Consider the following 22,404-nt stretch of genomic DNA (forward strand, 5'->3'; position numbering starts at 1 on the left):
GTTTAGGGTACGAGTGTCTACTTCACACTAGATTGTTCTGGTTTGTTGTGTGCAATTTATTGTTCTTTTCCAAAAAATATTGTATCGTATCGTTACCCGCAAGCTAATTCATCCCCATTCCTAATTATGATCCATATTAATCTCCTAGTGATATTAGAACAAAGAGAGGAACTGAGAAAACAAGAAACGCTTCCACAAAGCCAGGTTTCAGCAAATACTAAAATCATACACTGTATATGTACTCTGAGCTGTTTAAATTATACAGTAAATCCATTATTTTTGTTCAGCATTCTGTTGGTAGGGTCTGTGTTAAGTATCCTGGGAGAGAGGAAGATATAACATGGGATTATTTATTTGATATTAAGCCTCTGACCAACTGTAAGTTAATTTACTGTTATGTTTATATATATATATATATATATATATATATATATATATAATATATATATATTATATATAATATTATATATGTTTGGTGTTTATTTTAGTGTTATTGTTCTTTGTGTAATGTTTTGTTGTACATAGGCCTGGTGTTTTGTTTAATACATTTATATTTTTGCCCCTTATTTTTTTTGACAGTTTCCCCTGCTTCCTCTCTAACATGAATTGACATAAGTATATAAAGCAAAATTACACAAGGCGAAGACGTGTGAGCTCGTTTGACGTAGAACGTTAATGTAGAAGTGAAAAGTGTAGTGAAGGTGAGGACATTGTGTAACTTGAACAGTCCCGCTCAGGCCCGCCTACGTCCGCCAGATCCTCCGTCAATCAGATCAGCCTCACCGGAACTCATGGAGCACCAGCTGGGAAGCGACACAGCAGAGAATAATGCTCTGAACACACACACGCACACACACGCACATTCAATTAAAGCATTTTTCAACCTTTCAAAATATTTCGTTTTTGAAGTGTTATGTCTTGAAATTATTACTTTTTATGTTATTATGACAAATTGTCATCTGACCACTAAAACACTGTGTTTGCTAAATCAGATCTTCCCGTCGGTATAATACCTAATTAAAAATTCTATTATGATAATTCAAACATTTTTCTCCCAACATGCATTGTGGGAAAGTACTTACCGTAACTTAAATGGGTTTACTACTGTTCACCACAAGAGGTCAGTAATAGACCAACAACATGTGTGTAGCTGCTGAATACTCTGAATTACCTTCCATATCTAGCTATCTATCTATCTCTTCTATCTATCTATCCATCCATCCATCTATCGATCCATCTATCTATCCATCATCCATCCATCATCCATCCATCCATCCATCCATCCATCCATCCATCCATCCATCCATCCATCCATCTATCTATCTATCTAAGCTTGGAAATTTCAGGAATATTTTTTCATGGGCATTCTTCACGTATGTCTTCTCACACTATATACAGATATATGGAGAATTTCTTTGAACATTAACTCATATGAGATGCCGTCCTGACGACCACTTGTGCATTAAAAAAAAAAAAAAAGAATACAAATAAAGATTTGAAAAATGAAAGAAAAAAAAAAAACACAACAAAAACAGTGCCAGTACTTCCCTTAAGCTGCAGTATGTAAGTTGATTTTGGCATAATTTGTCAAAATCCATGATCTTTGAGTATATTGTATCCAAAGTGTTCTGAAAGGACAGTCACTTTTGCATCTTCTCTGGGCTCTATAGATGAGGTTTAGAAATTCAGGAGTGTGACGCAACCTTTCAGCCAATCAGAGATCCTTTACAAACACAGTGCTCCATGAGCTCTTTTGGGTGTTACTATTTGGCTGCCCGACTGGCGTTCATGTCCTCTGTAGTAAAGTACAGTGGCGTACATTCCTGCAGGAGAGGTCCCCATCGCGGTGTTAGGCACAACGGTTACACGGCAAAGCACCGGAAAAAGGAAGACAGACGTGGAGAAGCAACAGTCTAAAGGCACAAAACATACTCAGGTGGACAAGACTTAAGGAGGTCCGCTTTGAGTTTGCACGGATCTGGCGACGGCACAGGGTCTGCTCCATGTACAGGATAAATCGCACGTAAACCTAAGAGAAAACATTATTCAAGGTGGAGAGGACAGACAATTCATTTTGCAGTTTGTCTGAATCAAACATCATAGTCTTGTTCCTCTTAGTCCTCATCATCCATTTATACTGTTTACTCTGGGAATAGATGAAATGATGAAAGTCTGAATATTTAAGAAAAGTCTAAATTCAATTCGATTCAATTATTTTATAGGGACTGTGATTTAATTATGAATTGATGCATCTGGATGCATTTTTTTCAAAGCATTTCTTAGTTTCTCATTGTGACCATGGATGCATTTCTTCTTTTTTTAAACATAGCAAATGCATTGAAACACAGGAAACAAATTCACCTTTTCACCTTTTATTAAAGCAGCAGACGACATCTGTAAACTGTTCATACATGGTAACCAACCAATGTAGCAGCATCCTTACTGTAACATATATGATAACAAAAAAGTTGTTCTAAATTATTATTATATACAGTTTATTAGGCTGGGCTACAGGACTTAAAACGCCACTCACTTTCTCTTCTTCTTCCTCTTCTTCTTGTACTTGTTGTTGTGTACACTAGTTAAAATGGTGACTTCTCTGTTATTTGTGAATGGATCGGGCTGAAATTTGGTAGCTATAGTCTATGAATTTGTTTCTCATCGATGCTCGGAGCCGATTTTTCGATTTGGGGCCCAAAAGAAAAAAAAAACAAAAGTTGATTTCTTCTTTATTTGCAAGTCAAATATTACAATGGTTGGTGGTACTGAATCATTGGCACATAGCATATATAAATGGGGCCCATTACCCCGTACATGTCACGGGGGGCGCCATTTTTCAGATGACAACTCCTCCATTAATGCTTGTTGAATTGGAATGCAGTTTGGTATGAATGTTCTATGAATTAATATGATGAGATGCTCGGAGCCCTTTTTTTGAAATGGGCTAGGGGCCCACCCCCCATTTCGAGTCAAATATTGTGACAGTTGGTGGTATTAATCATTGACATATACCAATAAATAAATGGGGCCTGTTATTCCGTATTTTTCAAATGACTACTCCTCCGTAAATGCTTGTTGAATAGGGCTGTAATTTGACATGGATATTCTATAGCGGATGTCAAGAGCCTCTCGGAGACCTTTCTGAAAGGGGGGACACCCTTTTTCGGTAATTTCTAAATATATCGGAACACAGACGTGTAATATTTGTTTCAAAGGCAATTCAGCATAGATTATGATTTTACAATTTAATTTGTTTTACTCGGTGTAACCGAGTCATTTCACTGAATTGTCAGGAGAGGTTCCTGCTGCTTAACAGAAGGTTTTCCTTGCCGCCATGATGAATTCATGTTGGGTGTGGGATACATATGTATGTGTATATATGTATATATGCATATGTGTGTATCCATAAAATGAAGAGTCCGTCCTTAAGACTGCTCTACTGTAAAGTGTCTTGAGATACGATTGGCTATGATTTGGCGCTATACAAATAAAGATTGATTGATTGATTGATTGAAGTGGTACGTGCTATTGAGCGCAGAGACGTTCCGTGGGCCCGACCGTAGTTCATCAGAACTTGTTATGTAAAACATTAAATAAGCAGCTCAACGTCTATAGTGCTTTTCAAATAACGTCAATCTGTTCAAATGTTATCTTGTTAGCACAAGTCCGCACACAAAATAAAATCAAGAAAATAAAGAAGAAAATGGACATTTCTCGGTCAAGTTTCATCTGAATGGTTGATGTCTTTAGTTTAACTGAATTAAATGATCATGAGTCTGAGAATACATTTTCCAGCAATCCAGCATGGATATTGATTCACACGTTTTAAATGTCATCATTCCGAAGATATAGGTTAGCAAAGGTAATCGCTAGATACATTGATTGATATGATATTCTATAATAAGAAATATACATTTTATCTGTGATTGAAATATTTAAAGCTTATCCCTTTTTTTTAATTTTTTTTTTTACTTATTCTCTTGTTGATGAAAGTAACTTAAAGTTTAAATCATGACCAGAACATTCAACATGATGCAATGCACACAAGTAGTGCAGAGTTCTGCAAACATCCATCTGTGGTATCTGCAGATCTTGTCAGAATGCACATCGTTGCATGTCTCTGTACCGCTCGATAGGATGTGGAAGAATTTATTTTGCCCACAGAGACCTTTTAAAAAAGACCTTAACTTTTCAGGTTTCAATTCTCATATACTAAGTGAAGTCACCAGCGGTAAGATATCTGATCCAGGATGAACAACTTTAGCTATTCCACCGACAGCGCTGAAAGGTAAAATGCACTTTTTATGACAAAAACATGCAAACCGACAATATAAATCTCAGGAATTCAGATCAGATGATATAGGATAACATCACAATGTATTAAATAATGATAGTTCAAATAAATAACTAAACTGATCTCTGATTTAAACTTTATGAATGAATACCTGACACATGCTCAGTTTGATCTTTCTATTGATTGAAACATTTAAAATACATGGAGTAAACACTTGTTTGTTCTCCTTTTCCTCTTTTTGAAACTTTGGCCACAAACACATATAGTTTTAGTTGATTTGTGAATCATTTTTTTAATTTAAATCAGATTATATTGGCATATGCTGTCAATTATTTGTCTTTGTAAGAATTCAGATTTGTTTTGTTTTGTTTTACTCCTCCACTTTGTATTCTTCAAACTCATCATTCCAACAACATAAAACGCACTATAATTTAAGTTTTTTTTTTTTTTTGAGAAAAAAAAAAAAACTTTTATAAATATGTTTGCCTACAATTCTGTTAAAAGCCAATCACGCTACCTGCAGCACTTGTGGTGTGTGTATATATATATATATATATTATATATTATTAATATGATTGGTTCTTGTTTGTTTTTTGTTCTTTTTTTTGTTTTTCTTTGCACCAACTACCAAGTTAAATTCCTTGTACTGTTTTAAGCTGTACTTGGCAGATAAAAACCTTTCTGATGCTTTCTGAGGTGCCCTAGTTAAAAGACCTACATGCAAAAAAACAATTTATTGCTCACTGTGCATGAGACGCTTTGGCAGTGAGTAATAAAAACTGTTTGGGCAGTTTGTCTTCTCAGATCTGCAGAAAATCCGACAAAAATAAAATAATTGCAGGTTTGTTCTGCTGTTGCTCTGCTGTGAAAAACGATGGCTTTTCTGGAGATTTCTAGACCAATATTACAACATAAGACATAATCATAACTAGTCTTCATCTTATAGAATGTAACATAAATTGACACACATCTCTACAGCAGTTTGCCATCTCTTATAAACCACATTAAAAGATTACAACCTGTGAATGACGTGTGTCCTGTAGACTGAAAAGTTACCTTTAAAATGAAAAAAGAAGAAAACAATCCTTCCCAAACCCTGTCTAAATAAGAACCAGACACCTCGATGAAAGTCAGCAGCAGATGTGAGTTACATCACATGGTAATTTTTTTCTTAGGGAAGTAGCTAGATCCTGTTTTGTTTTGTTTTATTACACCGAACCATGGCCACAACCATCCCTGCTGATTCTACTTTAGCTCGGACTTCATCTGCAGAGGTTTTTACAGAGTAAGATTAAAAGAACAGATTATTCATAGATGCCTGTTTAACATTTCAAGGCAAATGTGGATCGTCTTGGACTTTAGTTAGCTTTGTAGGCTAACGCTGTTTTAGTCTTGGATAACTTGGCTGGTCGATGAATGTGTTTTTTTTTAATACTCTGAGCAACAGCTGTTTTAGTTTAAGTCCCATTTTAAATGCCTGCTTATGTGGTTTACAGTAGTGTTGGTCTTACTACGTCATCATTTAAAATGTTGAATTATATTAAATACACTTTACATTGAGTGATTAAAAGTCTGAACTTTGATGTTTCACTTTTGAAAATGTAATGAAAATAACCTTTTGAATAGTTTAACAGAGTAAGAGTAAGGGTAACTGTAAATCTGGTTTCTAATGCTATTTCAGCATGAATCTATTCAAGTCAATTGAACTTTATTATATAGTACCAAATACAGCAAAGAAAATTGGCTACACAGACATCCACTTATGAGGGGTTGGTTATTTCAATACTACAAGAGTTAGGAATTTAGATTAAATAGCATCGTTAACATTGTTTGAATTTCCTAAATAAATATTTGAGTTTAGATTGAAGCTTAGAATCCTAAAGGTTATAATATACGTCACACAAATGTAGTGTTTATATATATATAGTGTGTGTGTTGTGTGTGTGTGTGCTGATAATGACAACCTTAGTTGTCATTATCAGCACCACTTTGTGTGAGGTATAAAAGCTAGCAGTTACCTAATAGCTAATAAATATTGATGTAGTTTTCTATAATGAAGATAAAAGCTATGATTGTACCCATAATCAGGACGTAACGACACTAGAATATTATGGATGTATTATTGTTATTCGATTGCACTCAGAACCTGGTAAGATCCGAGTCGTCAATTTCGACCTTCGAGGTAATTGCGTTTTCTTCAGTATAGCTTGGAAAACATGAGAGAGAGAGAGAGAGAGAGCGAGAGATGAGAGAGAGAGAGAGAGAGAGAGAGAGAGAGAGAGAGAGACGTCAAACACTTTAAGTATGACTTGAACGGACCAGCGAGGGGAATCCTGCATGCGTCATTGAACCATAGAATATAGAAAGATTGCATTGAAATATACGGGTATATTGTACACTTTTAATAACACAAATGCCAAATTAAAGACACATAAAAGTAAAAGCTGAGGAGAAAGTGTTTACACATAACGGCGAAAGCCGCCATTTTGCTAAAACGTCATTCCAAACTCAGGGTCTCGGGGTCCCGATCTCAAGGGCTGCTTTATTGCACTTTTCCGATTCGTTCTGTCGGATTTATCCGGGTTTCGAGTGCGAACAAATGCAAAATTAGGATGACCTACATATTGAAATTGTTTTGGATTATTGATTGTATACAAATCTTTTGGTTTTGCTGCTTTTCACTACAGCTACAGCTACGACGACGACTACACAAATGGCTACGGGACGTGTGACTACCATGAACACGCAGCCAGTTTTCTTCCGGTCCTCTACACCATTTTCTTCCTCCTGGGCTCGTGTGTAACTCCTTGGTCATCTGGGTCATTGTGTGTGGAGTGCGACTCCGCAGCATGACGGACGTGTGCCTCCTAAACCTGGCCGTGGCTGACCTGCTCCTGGTGGGTTGCCTTCCCTTCCTCGCTCACCAAGCCAGAGAGCAATGGATCTTTGGCCTTTTTATGTGCAAAACGGTCCTGGGGATTTATCATGTGGTCTTCTACAGTGGGATCTTTTTCATCAGTTTGATGAGCATCGACCGGTACTTGGCCATCGTGCACGCGGTTTACGCCATGAAAGCTCGAACGAGGTCATTTGGAATGATCGCAGCCAGTGTCACATGGCTAGCTGCGATATTGTCCTCTTTTCCTGATCCTATTTTTCTACAACTTTCTATTGAGAATGAATCCACATTCTGCTTCCCCAATTACACCAATGCAAACACTGACAACCCCCATTATTGGAGGATCTTTGGCCTATTTAAAATGAATGTTTTAGGTCTGGTTGTTCCCACTTTGATTATGAGTTTCTGCTACTCGCAGATTATTTGGAAGCTGCTGTACACTCAGTCGTCTAAGAAAGTGGCCATTCGCTTAGTTCTCACAGTAGTAGCTGTGTTCTTGTGCTGCTGGGTTCCCTATAACGTAGCATCATTCTTCAAGGCCCTGGAGCTCATGAAGATCTACATTGGATGCGAGAGCAGCAAAGCCATCTCATTGACTTTACAGATCACAGAGGCCATGGCCTACTCTCACAGCTGCCTCAATCCGGTTTTGTACGTATTTGTCGGCCAAAAGTTCAGGAAGCACCTGCTCAGGTTGATAAACAGATCACCGTGCAGACTGTGTCAGGCCATCAAGGTCTTCTTACCTCTGGACAGAGCCACATCCTCAGTGTACTCTAAAACCAGCAGCCTGGATGAGAGGAGCACTGCTGTGTGAGGCTCTATATGGATGTAGAAGTCAGTAAAGTCACTGTCAGGGGGGATAAGAGGTTTTTGGTTGAATGTATAGAAAACGTAAGTAGGGTATAGCCTGATTGGAAGCTTTAGTGCTCCAAATCAACAAACATAAACTAATGATCAAGCTAACATAATGCTTTGTATAGTCTAGTTTATTGGCTTCAGCTATTTCCAGATTAAATTTATTTCTAGGCAACATGTCAAGATTCAAGATGTATTGAGATTTCTATTTTGGTGAAAGTGTAGAACTCTGGGGAACCAATTTTCGGAGACATAATGAAGACAGAGTAAAATCTACCCCGTATGCATTACAATTTAAATGCAGGCTCATAATCAATGTCATAAAATCAGTCAGGAAGAAATTAGATCCCCAAAATACACAACCTACCATTAACAAAATGTGTACTGCAAACATACGACCACTTTGATTTTGGGCTCCATGTAGTTCCGTCGTTGTCGTTCGCCTCAGTGCTTGGATCCATCATTTCCGTTTCTGGCCTTTTTCTGTAGGTATTCTGTAAAATCATATCTTTTTGTTCAGCCAGGCGTGGTTATGACAGCCAAATCTGCCAGACTGCAAGATCTCCACCGAGTTGTCAGTGGTCAATGGCGGTTGTCAAGCTATAGCATACCCTTCTTAAAATGGCGGGTGCGTTGCGAGGTCAAGTGCTGACGTCACGTGAAAACGTGTCTATGCAGTAGGAACTACTCGCCAATAAATAAAACCCTAAACTCAGGAAAACAATAACCAGGAACACATATTTAATCCCTGGTAAAGATAGTAGCTCTAACAACCGGTACAATGATAAACTCGTGATATTACAGTATGTGCATGTTTTACTCTGTCTCCGGTAGCCGATAGCTTGTTTCCAGGTTTTAGTAAATCTATGAATGGGTTTGGTCCAGAATACATCAGTGAGATGTTAGTCAGGTATGAACCCAGCAGGTCTCTCAGATCTATGGACACAGGTCAGATAGTGGAGCCCAGAGTTCACAGCAAACATGGTGATGCTGCTTTTAGTTGTTATGCTGCAAAGACGTGGAACAAACTGCCAGCAGAGCTGAAGTCAGCATCACGTGAACATTTTTGTGAGGGAGATATTTGGTCATATTGTGGATGTAATGTGTTTGTTGATGATTTAAAATCTTTTTATTGATGATTTTAAATGTTTTTTTTTTGTTTGTTGCTGTTTTAATGTTCTTATTGATTTGAAGCTGTCGAATGTTTTCTGTTGCACTTTTTGATCATGTAAAGCACATTGAGTACAAAGCAGGATGACCATACACATCCATTATTTCTCTTATAAAAGAGTGTATTATTTGAGAAAGGTTATGATTTATGTTGGGCATATAAGCATTTTTGTTTTTTTTGCCTGTTTTAGTCATGATATATATTTTAAAACTGTGATTTCTGTTTGAATGTTTTTTTTTTTTGTTACACTGAAACAAACAAATAAACTGAAAACTGAAAACAATTTTATTGCTTATTTCGTATTGAAATACTTGTTTTAGGAGTCACTTTTTTGCTACTTCTCAGAACAACATGAAAAGCAAGATATAAGATATATTTCTGAGTGTGTTCTAATCCAGACCTTCCCCTATACAAGCCACACTACAGAGCTCACTCACACGTGCTGTCCTTTAGAGACTAGGTTCACAAAGTGGGGTACGAGTACCCCCCAGGGGTACGCAATTTGTCATGGGAGTACATGAATGAAAATTAAAAACACTGTGACAACATTGGAAACTAGAATAAATAGAGCAGCTAATGCTAATGCTAGGTTAAAGTGAATGCTAATGTTAGGCTAATGTTAACGCTAGGTTAACGTTAATGCTATTGCTAGGCTAATGCAAATGCTAGGCTAAAGCTAATGCTAATGCTAGGTTTTGTTAATACTAGGCTAATGCTATTGCGAGGCTATTGCTATTGCTAGGCTAATGCTATTGCTAGGCTAATGCTAAGCTAAGGCAGGGCGATGCATTTTCTTCAGGAAATGCAAATATTGGAGTTATTACTAATAATATAGTTATGTATTATTATTATTACAACCTTTGTTGTTGTTAGTTTATTTTGTACTTGTGTGAAATAGTTTTACCTGTAAAGTGTCTTTGAGTTTTTTAAAAGTGCTTATAAACAAAAGGAATTATTATTATTATTATTATTATTATTATTATTATTATTATTATTATTATTATTATTATTATTCCTCAACAGGATAGGTAAAATGTAGGGACAAATTTCACTTTAGCTCTACATTGTAAATGACATTATGTTTTTAGGTGTGCAGGAGTATGGGGTCCATGGCTTCAGGTTAAAGGTGTGAAGTTGTACGGGACTATGAAATGTTTGGGAGCCACTGCTTTAGAGGAGAAAAAGCCAAAAGTGGCACATTTTGTGCAGCTGTTTGTTAATAAATGTGTTGCATTTGCGTCACCAAATTTAACCCAGAATTATCTTACTGGTAGGACTTTAGTGGGTTTAAAAATATCAGGATTTATTGTATATTGCCATTTTGAGAAAAATATTGATATGAGTTTTGGGCCATATTGCCCAGCACTAATTAAAGGTACAGCTTCTAATATGATGAATTCATGGGGTAATGTTAAAGTAGTGCAAATATCAAACAGTTTGGTTTTGGTTAAACAGCTAAATTACCTCTGTGCAGGCTACACACATTCAAGCAAATCCAAACTTTTGCTTAGGAGTTTTATATCGTCTAAACATTTGTACTCAACTGTTAAATTGAACAGGTATTACTTTTCACAAATATTGCAGAGCTTACATGTGTGTAAAAAGCCATAATCCTTTGCAGAGCATCTCATTGCATCCTCTGGAATAATTCCTTTTTTTGCACAGCACCAATAAATGGGTGTTTGTGAAAATCATTTGGAATTCAACTATAAATTACTTTGTTTTTTAGACTGACTTTTTAATTGACTAACACCACCAAACTTAAAAAACCACCTCACTACATCAACAAAGTAAACACTTCCTCATATCACAAAAAAAAAATTGTTCTATTTTACCAGCAGAATTAATTATACTTTGTGATTTTAATGTAAACATTTTGCACACAAAAAAGAGAGAATTGATTTCCTTTTCAAACCCATCCCAAAACAAGCTCTCATAGGAAAATGGAAATATGATTCAATTTGAGACAAAATGGGAAAGTGCTAGATGCAGACTGATTTTTAATTATTTCAGAATCCAGATGTTATGCCATCTGTGCTGCTCAAGTTCTCCGTCTGTATTAAATGTATGTGTTAACCTTTTTTGTAATGTTCAGACAGCTTTCTGCATAGTGACAGCTCAGGTCACGGCCCTTTGATGTTCATTTCTGCTTGTGCTAATGTGAAACTAAATTTCTGCTTCAGGAAACACGTCACTTTTTAGGTCATCATCTCCCACACGAGCGAGTGTTCAGGAACACAACCCTGCAAATGAACACATTGGTTACGACTGGTTAGGGCTCAATACTGGCAGCTAAATTATGGGGCACCGATTGTAGAGTTGAGCATCTTAAAATAACAGCAACTTTTGCAACATTTAGCGACAAACCACATTTAAAAAAACATGTGCATTTTTAATGTTAGTTTTAATGAGATTTACATCAATGTTTGTGAAATTTGTGATATTTCTTTTCTAGTAAAAAAATGTCAATGTAAATCTAAATGTTAAATATTGAATCTAAATATGAACGTTAAATCTAAATGTTAAATGTCAATGTAAAATTCAATTGTAATTGTAAATGTATGTAAAATCTAAATCTAAAAATTAAATCTAAATGTCTGGTGAAAGCAAATATTTTGCTAATATGCAAATTCACCGAAATAAAGGCTTATTCCGGTGAATTTGCATATAAGCTAAATATTTACTTTCACTTGTGGCATTTAGATTTAGATTTAACATTTAGATTTAACATGGACATATTTTTACAAGAAATTTCACAAATACAATAGTGCTATAAATCTGGTCAAAAATTAACATAAAAAATCACCTACATTTTTTTGTTGCTAAATGTTGCTGTTTATTTTAGCATGCACAACTTTACAATCGGCGCTCCATACTAAATATGTTAAGAACACAAAATGCACCCCAATTTCTACTGAAACAAGCAAGTAAAACATTTATTATATTGACCTACATTAAGTTTAGTTTAATATTGTGACCGAAAAAAAGTATAGACACAATATAATGAGAAAATGCACTGAATCATACATTTAACTTTAGTGAAAGTAGTAAAATTGCCTGTAACAAATTACAACAAAAATTGGATTGGATACTTAAAAGTACATTTTTCCAACGTACAAATCTAACTTTTACTAAAGTAGAAAAAATAAATAAAAGATTAATGATCTCTTTAATAAACCATATTTTCACTGTGTGAATGTAATTTTTTTTCTTGGACCGAAGGATTATTTATTCATTTATTTTTTAGGTCGGTTCAAAGTATCATTTTTTTTCAGTGCAGACATCTGACACGGGTTGTTCCTTGTACATTTAATGGCAAAATAACCAAAGACAAAGACGAAATAAATTATTTACAACACAAAGTGACTTGTAAACACCATCTTCTGTACAAATAAATTTACATGCAAAAAAAAAAAATAATAATAATAATAAAAAGTCATAATAAGACATTCAAGATGACATTGCTGCAGTCTTGTTCTAGGAGTATTTAACATATGACAAGTGAGGTTTACATGTTGGGTGTGGGCGAGCAGCCCAAACCTCTCTGTACAACTTTACATCACCCAGAAGCTGGATTACACATAAGGCAACTCACAACTTCCACTGTTCTACTGTGGTGGTGGGGGTGGGGGGATTTGAAAAGAAGAGCATGGAAAACACACGACAACTGCAACAATAAATAAATATGACAAAATGAGAGACGTACACTTTATAAACCGGCGAGTCATATGAATTCAACGTGACTTCTGCAACAATATATCCAATCATGTCGTGTAAATAGAAAAAAAAAATGAAGAATAAAAGCACGAGTTTAGCTTTACCTGCTTTTTTTTTTTTAATTGACTCATTCAACTGGCACTTTAAAGAAAAGGAAAACTAAATTTTGCAACTTGCTTACGTGCAAAAAAATTGTAAAAAAAAGAAGAAAAAACAGCTCTTTCACAGCAGATGTTGTAGGATGCTGATAAATGGTCCACTAGTCTCTACCTATTGACCTAAAGTCACACAGCAAACCCTGTTGTGCACACCTTGGAAAAAGAAGAAGACGTGAAACATATATTTTTTTTCTTTTAGCAATAAACCATCATACATCGGTTGTCACAATACGAATAAATAAACCCACACTGGGACTTTGTAAACACATGTGTGTATTCAGTGTGGTCTGTTATAACTTAAAATAATAAATCAATAAAAACACACACAAAAGAAGATATAACTTTGGTATTGTTACAAAAAAATCAAAAAGGAAAAAAAAGAAGACAAAATGAAAGCATAAGTGCCCATTTTATAGATACACATTTGATACGTGATTTTAGAAAACCCAACGTTGCCTTAAGGTTTTAGTGGGTATTAATAATACTGAACTTAATACAGAAGAATTAACACAATACAGACATCTACTGCAGTACCAGGTACATACATGCCTTTTTTTCAGATTTACGGCTACAACACAAGTCTTCATAAATAGTTGCATAAACATTAAAGCTGCAACATTGCACGTGAGAACTAATGCAAAATACAAGTGCATTTTCTAGTAGCAGTTTGATCGTAGTTCAAATCCCGCGTGGATTCGCTAAGACTCGGCAAAAATGAAATCACTTTTGTTCGGAGCAATTCTTCAAAAATCAAATATGCCAATGAATTCAAACCGTGGGAATGATTATTTACATTGAGCTGGATGCAGGCGGAGGCCTTTTAACCAAAGGCCTTATGCGCTTGTTCAAGTTGCTGTGCACTGATATGATTGAAGCTTTCAAAAAAAGCACTTGAATAAAAGAGATTCAAACTATTGCACTGAATGTAACTTCATTGTGTGGCCTCAACATGAATTTGGTAGTTTTGCTTCGGAGGAAGTGGATCCTGCGACGGATGCCTCTTCATGACACATCTTGTTTTTGTTCTCTGCATCTCCTAAATTACCTTTTGCTTTACCAAAAGGTTACGGATGACGATAATTCTCTGTTATCTCACCTGTACACGGTTCTCTTTTACAAAAAGTATCTCTGGCTACAAAAATTAAACCAACCCATTGAGAAAAGAAAAGAAAAAGAAGAAGAAGAAGAAGAAGAAGAAGAAGAAGAAGAAGAAAGAAGAAGAAAGAAGAAGAAGAAGAAGAAGAAAGAAGAAGAAGAAAGAAGAAGAAGAAGAGAAGAAGAGAAGAAGAGAAGGAGAAGAAGAAGAAGAAGAAGAAGAACGACCGAAAAACCAACTGAACTGAAAGCAGCCTGAAATATTCTTATTATACACTATTTTATTTCATGTTTCTAACACTGTCCGAAACACAAGACTTGCTCACGCTGGCTCGTTGAGAAAGCTTGGAGTTTTCTCCCTGCTTAGTCAAAGTCGGGAATCTAAATGCGATTCCAGCAGTTTTATTTGTTGTGCGGGCATAACAACCATATGCCGGGGGTTAAGGTACGGGAGCTGGTGAGGGTCAAAGGTTCATTGCAGAGATCAGTTAGTCAGCAGCAGCAGCAGCAACAAACAAACAGGACTCAGTGGCGTCGTGAGTAAACATGGGATCATGGTGGAGATGTTGCTGGTGCTCCTCCCAGAAAATCTTTTAAACGAGCAGATCACACAGGAATCCTTTCTCCCAGATGCTTCTCTGTGTTACATTTGGTTAAGCAGGCGGCCATGAAGGAAGGCTTTGATAGATTTCACAGGACGGACATCGGTCTGATGTTTACGTCTCTCGATGAAAGAAATGAGCCGGGATGTGTCCAAAGGTGCGCTGTCCTGATGTGGAGAGGGCGGCTGTGTGTAGGTGAAAGTGGCGTGTTCGTCTCGAGGGCTGAAGCCACGGCTCGTGCAGGCAGGAAACGGCCGAGGGCCGTCGACCCGGCTCCCCCTGCAGGAGCAGGCGGACAAAGTCCCGAGCGGCGGCGCTCACGCCCTGGAAGTAATCGTCAGGGAAGCTGAAGTCCAGCCGACAGATGTTCAGACACGTTTCCTCCAGACTCTCATCAAGGAAGGGAGATGCCCCGCTCAGCACCACGTACGTCACCACGCCTGTGGGTCATCCAGGACAGGAACCATAGAAATCGATACAAAGTAACAATTCAGCAGAATCAGCCCCCCGCAGTCTCAACATGCTTAAAAACTTTTAAAGCCCTCAGATGAACTAATGTTATGTGATCAGGAAAAAAAGTGTTTTGAACATTTGTTTTAACCATGAAGTTAACAATAAATTAGACAAAATCTTTAATTTAAAAACGTTATTTTGTTAAGATCTAATGAACACTATGACCAATTTAGTGTGTGTGTGTGTGTGTGAGTGTGTGTGTGAGTGTGGGGGGGGGTGTTATGTTACGTGTTAATTTTCCTTTTTCAGCTTCTAATATCTCAGGAACTACATCATATGGGAAACTGAAATTTCGTAAAATAATTAGGGGTGTCCCGATCCAATATCGATAACGGTCCGATATTAACCTGAAAATGGATTCTCCAATTTTTCTTCTTTTTTCTTTCACCAATTATTTTTTTTGTATTTATTTTATTCAATTGTAGAATACTGTAGATATTATGTTGAAGGTTAAAATGTATGTAACCAATTGGTTAATAACAAATGTGTCAGTTTTTCTCATACCTACTGTCGATGACTGTTGTTTTTGAGTAACATCACTTGATCAAGTCTTTTCTAACATTCCACAAGACAAAATAAGTCATTATTATTTTCATTAAAGAAAAAAAAAAGGCTGCAATATCGGTATCATATCGGAAATGAAAGAGTTGTATTGGGACATCCCTAAAAGTAATACAGGTCCACCAACTCTCTTAGAATATACAAAAATATCTGCTATACATTCTATCTGGTGGACATTCCAATCCCTCAAAATTGGAAAAAAAAAAGAGTTTTTCTGGGTTTCGGGCTCAAATGTATATTGTAGAAATTAAAATTCCATACATACATTTTTGTTTTCCAAAAATAATCCTATTTCATTGAATTGGTTTCTGATGCATATCTGATGCAGCATTTAATCTCTGTTATAATAATGATGATGGATATATAATAATGTATTTTGAAGAAGAAAAAAAAAGAGTCACCACGCCAGGACATGAACCATATAAATATAAGGCTAAAGTAAAAATCCAGTAGATTCAGCACCGCAGCCTCAACATGCTCCCATTTCAATATGTTACTACAGTATATAAACTGAATTTACCAAACAAAACGCAATTTAGGACGACGCATAAGCTGCACACCTGTCAGATGTTCCACCCAGTGGTTTCCAACCTTTGTTGGGTCGTGACCCCATTTTTACATCCGCACATTTGTGGTGACCTCAGAGACTTTTAAAAAAAACAACTTTTAGATCATGTTTGTGATATAGTGTTACGAGTAGCGACGAGATGTGCCAGCTCAGGTATTTGTATACTACTAGATTTATATTTGAGGAAGTGAAAGTATAGAATACAGTTGCTTTAGATTGTGTGGTGTTTTATTTTGAAAAAAATAAAAAATTACAAAAATACTGTTTTTATTATTTATTAAACTAAATAACCATTAAATATTTCTATTGTATTTCCTTTAATTAGATTTGTATTTGAAAAAGTGAAAGTGTAGAATTCAGTTGTTTGAGATTGTGCGATGGGTTTTAATTTGATTTTTTTTTAATTATATTATATTCAAAATATAATTTTTATTGTTTAATTAACTAAATACAGTAACTATTACATTTTTACACTGTATTTTCTATAACTACATTTATATTTGAGGAAGTGAAAGTATAGAATATAGTTGTTTGAAATTGTGTAGTGTTTTAATTGGATTTACTTTTTTTAATTACAAAATATTGTTTTCATTTTTTATTATTTTACTACCTAAATCATTACTAAATAATGATACTGTATTTTCTTTAACTAGATATATATTTGAGGAAGTGAAGGTATAGAATATAAATGTTTTAATCTGAAAAAGAATGAAACAATTTACAAAAATATTATTTTATTTTATTAATGTTTCATTATTTAATGACTATTTAATGATTTCAGTTTGAGATTGTGTGAAAAACAATGTAAAAAATGACAAAATATATGATTTTAATCAGAATTAAAAAAAAAAAAACAAACAAACCCTTGGTATGCATTAATGTTGCTGTGGAGCCAGAACATATGAATGTCTAGCTGAAAGCCTCCAATAGGTTTGAATGGGAACACTTTGGAACAAAAAGAGGAGAAACTCCAAACATTTTAATTTTGCAGGAACACCAGAACATTGCAGATGTGTCCTGAATTTCCGGAACATTTTGATACCTTAATTGTTAAAATTGGTATAAAATTGTAAAACTAGAAGACAAAAGAAGGATAGATCAAATGTATATGATTCATTGTAACTAAGGCTGCACAATTAATCAAATTTTAATCGCGATCACAATTTTGGTTGCCATGATTAAATTAACCTGATCGTCGGCAATATTTAAATATGGGCTCTGCTGCATATCTCATCAGGTACTTTCTCAACCCTTAGTCAGCGGCAGCTTTGGGTAATTTGGTGGATTGATGAGCTGTGATTGTTTCCCATGAGTTGCATTTTGTGAAAGTGTATTTATTCAGTTAACCCTTGGTACATTTTAAATTCTTGGGTTACTTTATTAATTTTTTGGTATAAAGCTTAATTTTGCACTGTAAACTGTTCATATATAGTTTTTTTTTTGAAGTAGTGCAAAAGAAAGTCTGATTTTTTTTCGCTAACATGATAAATAATTGTGGTAATAATCATGATTACAATATTGATTAGAAATAATCGTGATTATCATAGTGGCGCTAATTGTAACTGTACAAACCTAAGCTCCAGAGGTCAGACATCAGTGAGGCAGGCTGACCCAGGACCAGTTCAGGAGCAGAGAACTCTGGGCTTCCCAGCAGAGGATGGATGTGAGAAGAGGAAGGGCTCAATCGCACAGCGTCACCAAAGTCTGTGAGCTTGATGACGGGCTGGGAGGAGGCGTGTTCCACCACTATGTTCTCAGGCTGTAGGGCCAACAGATGGACACGTTAGATCACCTTGAAAGAGCAATGTAGAAACTAAAGCGTAGGCTCTACACTGTGTGTAATGGTTTACTTTGACATCGAGGTGTGCTATCCTCCAGCTGTGCAGATAATGGAGAGCTTCCAGAATATCTCTGAGATATAAAGCCACCTTTTCCTCTGTCAGGTTGCCCCAGCTCACGATGTAGTCCAGGAAACGGCCCTGGTCAGCCCTGAAACAGAGGTGTAAAGAGTACTGATACATCCTACTCAAGTAGAAGTACAGGTAAGTAATATATACATAAAATACTCAAGTACAAGTAAAAAGTAGCTCCATTAAATAGTACTCAAAGTAAAAGTTACTAGTTACTTTCAGCTCCCATGTTTATTTTGGTAATCAATCTTGCCGTGTATGGATTTAAAAAAGGAAGAGATAAAATCTTCCACAAAAGCATCTGCATAAAATAAAAGATTTGTCAAATAAATTAAATACTATCAATGAATTTCATTCAAAATAAAAACAATTCTCAGGCTCTAAGTATAGATACATTTATGAACTCTAAACCTGAGAAAATGACCTCCATTCAACGCTGTTTTGGCGCCGTACATTACGTTTAATCTGATTGGTCGGCTATGATGTGATGTATTTGATATTGTTGTCTGGTTATTTCAGTTTTTGAAGTTCCCCAACGTCCGTTGATCATTTCAAAACCAAAAAAAAGCAACTCAATTACAATAACGCGAGTACTTGTAATCAATTACTTTCACCTCTGACCGTGTGTTTGCATGCTTCTGTATCAGCGGCACAGGACTTTTACGTCCCAGCTGAATGTACGTACATCTCCAGCACGAGAACGTAGCTGTTGGCCGTCTCATACGTGTCCAGCAGCTTGACCATGTTAGTGTGCTCCAGGATCTGTAGGACCCGGATCTCCTGTGACACCTGCTCTCGCCTCAGCAGCTTTTTGTTGATGTGTTTGGCTGCAACAGTGCGTTTACTTCCTCTCTGGTCACAGCGCTTGGTCACGGAGAAGCGGCCTCTGGAAAGACGGAATGTTACGTGGAACATCAGCTTTGGAACATCAATGTGACAACATTCACTTTTCCATTGGTTGCTTTGCTTGTTTTTACAACTAATATTAGTAATAGATTTGTAAAGCATTTCTAAAAAAACATCAGAGGTGGGAACATGTCACTGCTTCTCAAGTCTCAAGCAGGGTTGGGGTCAATTACATTCTCAATTATCTATGTTCAATTACAATTCAGTTATGACTACAGTGACCAGCATTTTTCCAATTACAATTAAATTCATTTTTTTTTTATCCTCAGAAAGTCAATTACAATCACGTTCTCAATTACAAAATTTCAATTACAATGAATCACAATTACTGATCCTGAAATAAATAACCTAATTAAAGTTAACCTTCCTCTTGTGTTAGCTTTCTATTAGCATCTCTTATGATAACAGATGTAAAACAGATGTAAAAACAGATGTAAAAACAAATATCTATTATCATGTAATTTCTTTCCTATCTATTGGTTACCCTTATTAGAATTCTTAATCAATGAAAATATAGGTTTTAATATTTTTGGTGTGGGCATCTGAGCCTTCTTTGTGTCACTAAACCCCTAGATTTATAATTTTTTGAAATATGATTTAATAATTGTTAACTACATATCTGTAGAACTGTACATAGAACTATAACACGGTTCCCCAGTTTTGGGTCAATTATAATTGACAATTATTATAGAATTTTAATGACAATTATAATTACAAAGTAAATTATCTTAACTCAATTACAATTTCTTTATGTTTACAACAGCAAAACATTTTTAAAAATGCAATTATAATATAATTACACCATAATTGTAATTAATTATCAATTACGCTATTACAATTATAACTGAACAGAGTACACATTTGTCAAATAATAGTGATATAATCTGACATAATACTATTATAAACAAATAGATTTGAACATTTTCCCAGTTCCTCTGTTAAGCAAACAATAATCATACTGGGAAGTAGAACGAGGTGTAATTTGTCCAAATCAATGATTCATCTTTAAAGCCAAAGGATATGACTTATGAATCATTTTCTCTGATAGTGAGCACACGTCTCAGCCAAGCTTGATGTTTTCAGCTGCTTCCTGATTGGCTGTCAGTTTGTTTAAAGGTGGACCTGTCAATCAAAAATGCCGTCCCATAGGGGTTTGACTTATTGCTCAATAATAATAATTACATTTTATGAAAATATTTTGTCATGGAAGGGTAGGAAGTCAGCAATAATACAGTATATAATATGTATAGAATGGTATAAAATATATGAATACTTACTTAAATATAATAAAAGGTATATATTGTGATAGAGAATATTATTCATTTATATATTACCACACTAAATTAAATTGATGAAATTTATGTCATAAATATGAAATAGTATAATATATAATATTATGTACATGTCATGTACATTCATGTGTATGTAAGTATATGTGTACGTATGTATATATGATTGATGTGCATGTATAAACTGTATCCTGTATATAAAAAATATATTGAATGTTTATTGTAAAAATAGTAATATAAGTATGTTTTTTTTTTTTTGTGATGGGGTAGGTACGTATACGTTTTTGTTTCAACCTACTCCCTTCTGGCTAATGAATAAGATCATTGAGTGTTTTTTATTCTGTTTTCTGAAGACTGCCGAAATAAATAAATAATAATAATTAAAAAGTCAATACGCTAAAGTCCGAGTCAAGTCTCGTGTCATTTATTTTCAAGTCCTTCGTGATTTTGTCAAGTCAAGTCTAAAGTCATCAAATTGTGACTCGAGTCCCAGTAATGTAACTGTAGTCAACACCTCTGACTGGAACCTCTTTAGCTTTACCTTCCCAGCTCAGTGATCTCAGTGTAGTGGGACTCAAAGCTGCTTTTCCAAAACACTTCACTTCCGTCATCAGGATGTCCTGAAACACAGTCGGTTCAAGGATTACAAATAAAGTTTAGTAGAAGGCGAGCGTCTGATGACCGAACCCACACCTGAGACTGTGAGGCTGGCCGACGAGGTGACGGTGCCTGAGACGTTCGTGGCCACACAGGTGTACACGCCGCTGTCATCAACGCACACGTCTAGGATGTGCAGAGACGACTCTCCGCTCTCACTGTCCAAACAAAGAATGAGACGTCAACCATTAGATATCACACTGCACCAGGGGTGGACTGGTACAAAAACACACAGCCCGGCATTTTCTATCCAGACTTACATCATCAGTGTAGAAGTGTTATTAAGTCAGTGATGCTCAACATGTGGCTCTTAATGACTTCATTTTAATTATTATTTCCCCAGAAAATTTCAAAAGGGGGAAACTTTTTAACCTCATATTTCCTTTGTCCCATTTTTGCTTTTTTCAGACTTTAACTTTGTTTAGCCAGTTTTTTTTCCCTATTTTCCCCATTGAACATTTCACTTCAATGGGGAGAGATGTACAGTACAAGTACAAATTCTTTTTGACACTTTTATCCAATGTTTGTCATTTTTTAGCCACTTTTCACCTAAATGAGCTAACTTTTGCCCAATAAATATCACGTTTCCTTTCTTCTCTACATTTTGCCTTTTCTTGTTCCATATTTTTGCCCTTTTTCACTATTGTTTGCCACATTTTGTCCATTTAAGCTATCCTTTGCCATTACATACCACCTGATTCCTCTTTATTTGCCCATTTTTTGCCCACTCTTGACTGCCTTTGGCCCATTTTAGTCACTTTTCACTATTTTTCATGCCATGTTTTTGCCATTTTTGGCAATGTCTGCCTCCACTCGCTTGTCGAAAAAATAGAAAACGGACCGGAATGGCACACCGGGACGATGCCAGGTTTGCCACATGGCCAGTCCACCCCTGCATTTCCAATAATTTAGCTTTTTGTTACGTCTTTTCGGACTGTAAAATATGAATAGTATGCAACCTGTATGCGACGCTGTAACGTTCGTTGTTGCTCAAACTGTTGTTGTCCGGTCCTTTCCATGTGATCGTGGCTCGAGATTGACTGCACACTTTACACCTCAGGGTAACGTTGTCACCGCTGTCACAAGCTGCATCGCTTACAGAAATGAGGAACTCTGGAGGAGCTGGAGATGGGAAAACAAAGCTATGATCAGTGGGATCATACTAATAAAGTCTTTAACTCCCTTCAGACAACCACAACAAGTACT

The 22,404-nt window shown here is 35.8% G+C and overlaps 2 protein-coding genes across 2 annotated transcripts in view; one reads left to right on the forward strand and one right to left on the reverse strand.

Annotated features, from left to right (window-relative positions):
- The first annotated feature begins 5,440 nt into the window (after positions 1 to 5,440).
- Positions 5,441 to 9,212, forward strand: LOC114477737 (C-C chemokine receptor type 4-like). Its single transcript, XM_028470269.1, is given in 3 exon segments — positions 5,441 to 5,579; positions 6,982 to 7,085; positions 7,088 to 9,212. Coding segments are annotated over 3 exon segments (1,092 nt in total). The 5' UTR covers positions 5,441 to 5,514; the 3' UTR covers positions 8,011 to 9,212.
- Positions 9,213 to 14,598: 5,386 nt separating this feature from the next.
- Positions 14,599 to 22,404, reverse strand: part of triob (trio Rho guanine nucleotide exchange factor b) — a 123,269-nt gene continuing 115,463 nt past the window's right edge. Inside the window, 8 exon segments of the mRNA XM_028470258.1 lie at positions 14,599 to 15,013; positions 15,015 to 15,234; positions 18,009 to 18,195; positions 18,287 to 18,425; positions 19,032 to 19,232; positions 21,083 to 21,161; positions 21,235 to 21,356; positions 22,158 to 22,320. Coding sequence (XP_028326059.1) covers positions 14,836 to 15,013; positions 15,015 to 15,234; positions 18,009 to 18,195; positions 18,287 to 18,425; positions 19,032 to 19,232; positions 21,083 to 21,161; positions 21,235 to 21,356; positions 22,158 to 22,320 — 1,289 coding nt within the window. The 3' untranslated portion in view covers positions 14,599 to 14,835.

This window comes from Gouania willdenowi, chromosome 16 (assembly GCF_900634775.1).
Source record: "Gouania willdenowi chromosome 16, fGouWil2.1, whole genome shotgun sequence".
NCBI classification, from domain to species: Eukaryota; Metazoa; Chordata; class Actinopteri; order Blenniiformes; family Gobiesocidae; genus Gouania; species Gouania willdenowi.